Source organism: Austrofundulus limnaeus, unplaced genomic scaffold, assembly GCF_001266775.1.
Source record: "Austrofundulus limnaeus strain Quisiro unplaced genomic scaffold, Austrofundulus_limnaeus-1.0 Scaffold287, whole genome shotgun sequence".
Taxonomy (NCBI): Eukaryota; Metazoa; Chordata; class Actinopteri; order Cyprinodontiformes; family Rivulidae; genus Austrofundulus; species Austrofundulus limnaeus.
In genome coordinates, this window is record NW_013952689.1 from 109,083 (window position 1) to 114,765 (window position 5,683).

The 5,683-nt window shown below is 39.9% G+C and overlaps 1 protein-coding gene across 2 annotated transcripts in view; it reads left to right on the forward strand.

Annotated features, from left to right (window-relative positions):
- ahi1 (Abelson helper integration site 1) overlaps positions 1-5,683 on the forward strand; it is a 71,032-nt gene that overhangs the window by 60,837 nt on the left and 4,512 nt on the right. For both annotated transcript variants that reach the window (XM_014021327.1, XM_014021326.1), the window contains 5 exons: positions 313-371; positions 456-521; positions 2,315-2,483; positions 3,809-3,885; positions 4,040-4,128. In XM_014021327.1, coding sequence (XP_013876781.1) covers positions 313-371; positions 456-521; positions 2,315-2,483; positions 3,809-3,885; positions 4,040-4,128 — 460 coding nt within the window. The remainder of the gene's footprint in view (positions 1-312; positions 372-455; positions 522-2,314; positions 2,484-3,808; positions 3,886-4,039; positions 4,129-5,683) is intronic.

Sequence of the window (5,683 nt, forward strand, 5' to 3'; positions counted from 1 at the left end):
TGTTTGTGGTTGTAATGTGACAAAATATGGAAAAGTTCAAGGGGTATGAATACTTTTGCAAACCACTGTAAATGCTACGTAGCACCTACAGTTGCAGTTTACAGTATATGTGCAATAACCATGTGCAATGACTCTAATGTGCAACATTGTGCTATATGACTGTTATTATTTTGTACGTGGATTGTTTAAATTTAACCTTTATATACCCTTGACACCAAGACTTGTTCCAATGGCAGTAAAGATATTCAGATTCTGAACTGTGTCAGTTTAGAAAGTGATGATGTTTTGTAATGTTTGGTTTTGTAATTCCAGGAGGTGGTTTTCCAGTGTCTCAGCATCTAAAAGGAGCTTCAGCTTTTTGGCAACAGACGGTAAGGCTTTGCTAACAAACCTCTTATTCTTCCTGTTAACTCATCCAGAAGATAAAAGATTAAAGTCATGTTTTTCCATCGCAGACTCTTTCTGATCACATCTCTTCAGAATCTTATGTGGAAACAGGTTTTCTTCCTGTTCAACAAGTGGTGAGTCTTCTCTGACATCATCCAGATTATTTTATTAACAGCAGATTATAGTAAACATGTTATATGTTTAATCTAAACAAATGTCCTATTTTTAGAGAAAAAAAATGTCATTTAAATTTCAATGGCTGCAACACATCTGTTGAACAGCTCCAGCTCCACATTTCCCTATGAAACATCTGCTCTTATTTACCAACAGAACTGGTGCATTTTAAGTGTGTGTGTGTGTGTGTGTGTGTGTGTGTACTTATTTATTTATTTATTTATTTATCCATCATTAATATATTTCTGCTTTTATTTCAAATTATGTCAGTTTCGATCCTCCATGGTTTGTTGGTCCTGAAACAGCTGTTTTTAAATGTTGCTGCCAAAACTATTCTTTTTTTTTTTCCTAAAACTTGGATTATTTCTTGGTTTTAACACAAACATTAGATCCTCTCCCAACAGTTCTTGTAAAGGTTTGTTTCTTTCCACTTCTTCCATCACTCACGCTTCTCTTTCAACTGGAACTGTCCCAACTATTCTCAAAACTGCAGTTGTCACTCCAATCCTGAAAAAGCCTGGATTGGATCCAAATAATTTTAATAATCTTCGTCCTATTTCTAACCTTCCATTCATTTCCAAAATTTTAGGAAAAACAGTTGCCTCTCAACTTCATCTCTATTTAACCAAAAACAGCCTATATGAACAGTTCCAGTCTGGTTTTCGCCCCGGTCACAGCACAGACTCTGCTCTCCTCAGGATCACTAACACTCTTCTCATGGCAGCAGATTCTGGTTTACTTTCTCTTCTCATCCTCATTGATCTTAGTGCGGCTTTTGATACCATCTCCCACACTATCCTTCTTCAGACTTTCATCCATCGGTATCACACACACCCCTCACTTGGTTTCAGTCTTATCTCTCTGGCTGCGCTCAGTTCATTCAACTTAAATCTTTCAGATCCCACTCCTCCCCTGTAACTTCAGGTGTGCCCCAGGGCTCTGTCCTGGGGCCCCTTCTTTTCATCATCTACCTTCTCCCCCTGGCAATATCTTCCATAAAGTTAACATCCACTTTCATTGCTTTGCCAACGACACCCAGCTCTTCTTATCCACTGCACCCACTTCTTCACTCCCACCTTCCTCCCTCACTTCCTGTTTAGCTGAAATAAAACCTTGGTTCACATCTAACTTCCTTAAATTAAACAGTGATAAAACTGAGTTTATTCTCATTGGCACTAAATCCTCCTTATCTAAAGTTAACAGTTTCTCCCTCACTATTGACAGCTCTTTGGTTTCTCCCTTCCCTCAGGTCAAGAGTCTGGGTGTCATTCTTGACAGCACTCTCTCTTTTCACTCTCACATCAATAATATTGCCCGGTCTGCAAATTTCCACCTTTGAAACATCAACAGACTCGGTTCATCCCTCTCCCCGCACTCTGCTTCCATCCTGGTTCAGAGTTTGGTCATTTCTCGAATAGATTACTGTAACTCTCTCCTCTTTGTTCTGCCTCACAAATCACTCCGTAAACTTCAAAAGGTTCAAAATTCAGCTGCTCACATCATCACCAAAACAACCACATTTCATCACATCACCCCAGTTTTACAACAACTTCACTGGCTTCCAGTCACATTCAGAATTCAATTTAAAATCCTGTTGTCCACATTCAAGGCCATCCACAATCTCGCCCCTCCCTATCTGTCTCTCTTACACATCACCACCCATTCACGCTCCCTCTGTTCTTCCTCTTCCATTCTGGATTCAGTTTTTTTCAGAGTTGTGTTTGCAGCTCTTCTTACTACTCGTTTGTCTCAGGTTGTGTCCCTGTACGACTACAGAGCAGACAGCTCTGATGAGCTGACCATTCGGCGCGGTGATGTCATCCAAGTTCTGTTCAAAGACAAAGAGAACGACACGAGGTGGTTTGGGCGCTTGGTCAGTGGACTGCAGGGATATTTTCCTGCTTCTTATGTAGTCGATCAGAGTAAGTAAAATACATTTTCATCACCCTCCTCTAATAGGTGAAGGACATTAGGCCTCATGAAAGAACATGTTCGTATTCTTATCCTAAATTTCTCTTACTTTTGTTCGTACGAAGGGTTCGTACAAACATGTCACGTCAGATTTAACACTCTTCTATCTTCAGGAAAAGTGTATAAATGAGCAGGGTAAACATGATGAATTTCACCTGTTTGTATCCAGCTGCTCGTGCACGAGGAGATTAGCATAATTACCACCCCAAAAACACYATATAAGGCTATGTTTACTGACTCAGATATCAGGAAGTGTCCATTCATGAAAATGACAGCGAAAAGTAAAAAGAAGAATTTTACGAGTTCAGAGATTGAAGTCCGTCTGTCAGAGATCCAGAAAAGTAAATCTGTCATTTTTAGCAGGTCAGTCGTGGAATTAAAGGAGCTGCTTAAAGGAATGAAATGTGTTGTTAATGTCGTGTCTCCTGTGRGTCGTTACAGTCACAGAAATAAAAATCTAAATCATATTCATCTCTCTCTCTAGTCCTATTCTGGTTTTCCTTTGGTCAAATATTTTTAATTCAAGTGTAAATAACTGTGTTAGCTTTTTTCATTTATTCAGAAGAAGAGCAGTCGCGCACCGCTACCCCCCCATCCCACCGCCGCAAGTGTCAGATGCGTTTCTGAAAAAAAAAATTTAAATGTCTCCAAACTTCAATTAACTTCATATTAATATTGTAGTGCTATACAACAGCATTGATAGCCAATTTAATTTAATTTAACCATTTTATGTCATTAGTCTAAATTATTACATTTAAAATTATAATTCCAATTCAAACAGAATAGCCTATTTTCAACATAATTATAGAGTGTGGTTTATTTTCAACTCGAAATATCTTCAAACTAATGAAATATAAAGCTATTAGTGAAGAAAACCCGTCTGGATAACAGCAGACTGACTGCTGGTAAAATATACGACAGGTCTGGACCACTCCTGAATTTTGTTCGTATCTGAAAAAAATCTTAGAATACGAAAACATTGGTGAATGCCACAAATTCTCCTAAATCACTCGTACGCACAACTTAACAAATGTGTGCGTACGAACGGTTCTTGCATGAGGCCCAGTGTTTTTACGTGTGTTTCTGTTACCAACTTTTCTCACAACCCACTGGAGGAATAAAACTTAGAAATGATGTACTTGTCATTCTTGGTGTTGACCTTGATCAGGCAGCATCTCGTACAGTACAAAAGGTGGTGGGTGACATGCATTCCTTGAAGACATGCCAGGCCTTTAGGCCTTCAGGCTAATTGCAAACATTGTCGTTCTCGTTTCAGGTGAATTCAGAGAAGAGGCTGCAGAGATCCACACAGCTGTGTCTGACACAACCACTGACCGGACCCCCTCAAATAGGGTAAGAAGCCCCCCATGGGTTTAGGTTGTTTTCTGGTGCAGGAGTGTTCTCAGAACTCTTGAACAGATGTTATTCTGGGTGTTTCTTCTGTTGAGGGGGCTGCAGTGGGGAGGGGCCTGCTTCATTATCTTCTCCTGCTTTATGTCTTTCGAAGGTTTCTGCTGCCATTACTTCTTCTGGGAATCTTACGTTTCTCTCTGAACCCGCTTTTTCGGACACAGAAACTGAGCTGACCAGCACCAAGTAAGAGTCTGGCTTATCCCCCTGTCTGTTTGAGATACAAATACTGAACAGTTAAAACAAGTTTGGCTCCTTTTAATGGTGAAAGGTTTGCTTTTGCTTGTGTCTGCATGATTATGTCTGTTAGCAAAATAACTCGAGATGGATCTTCATGAAACTCAGAAACAAATGATTACATGTACAGTTAAGTCCATGTCTATTTGGACAGAACGTTTTTCTAAGTCTGGTTCTGTACATTACCACTGGGAATTTTAAACAAAACATTTCAGATGCAGTTGAAGTTCAGACTCTCAGCTTTAATTCAGTGGTTTGAACAAAATCACTGCAAAGAAACGTGAGGACCTAAAGTGTTTTTAAACACAATCCCTTCATATCAGGGGCTCAAAAGTAATTGGACAAATGAAATAATCTGATACTTGGTTGAAAACCCTTTCTTGGCAGTGATTGCATAAAGTCTTGAACTCGTGGACATCACCAGACGCTGTTTCCTCCTTTTTGTTGCTGTCAGGTGTTTACTGCAGCGATTTTCACTTGCTTTTGTTTGTTTGTTTGTGGACCTTTCTGTCTGAAGTTTAGTCTTTTACAAAAGCAATGCTCAATTGGGCTGAGATCAGGTGACTGACTTGGTAATTCAAGAATATTTCACTTCTTTGTAAACTGGGTCATTTAGTCTATCCTCATTATGAAACACCCACCTGTAAGTTAGGCTGAATGTGAGCGCAGTTAGTCTTTGAATCCCTCAGAATTCATTGAGCTGCTTCTGTCCTGTGTCACATCACCAATACTAGTGACCCAGTGCCACTGGCAGCCATGCATGCCCAAGCCATCACACTGCTCTGCTGTGTTTTACAGATGATGTGGTGCTTTGGATCATGAGCTGTACCACACCTTCACCAGACTTTTCTTTAACCATCATTCCAATAGAGGTTGATCTTGGTTTCATCTGTCCAAAGTATGTTCTTCCAGGACTCTGATGGCTTTTTTAGATATTTTTTTAGCAAAGTCCAGTCTAGCCTTTTTATTCTTGAGGCTTATGAGTGTCTTGCAGCGTGCAGTGAACCCTCTGTATTTACTTTCATGCAGTCTTCTCTTTATGGTAGATTTGGATATTGATTCTTCTACTTCCTGCAGAGTGTTGTTCACTTGGTTGGTTGTTGTGAAGAGGTTTCTCTTCACCATGGAGATTATTCTGGGATTATCCACCACTGTTGTCTTCTGTGGGCGTTCAGGTCTATTTGCACTGATGAGTTCACAAGAGCTTTCTTTCTTTCTCAGGTAGTGTAGAGACAAAGGCTACGTTCACACTGCAGGCAAATCCGATTTTTTTGACCCATCTGACTCATATCAGATTTTTTTATGACAGTCTGAACGCGACAAATCCGATTTTTTCAAATCCGACCCAGGCCGTTTCAGTATGTGGTTTTAAATCAGATATATATCTGATGTTTTCAAAGTGACTGCAGTGTGAACGCTCATGTCACATTCATCTGACTTTTTCATCAGGAGGAGGGGGTGAAGGGTCGATAAGACACTCACCCAAAGTCACACTGTTTAAATC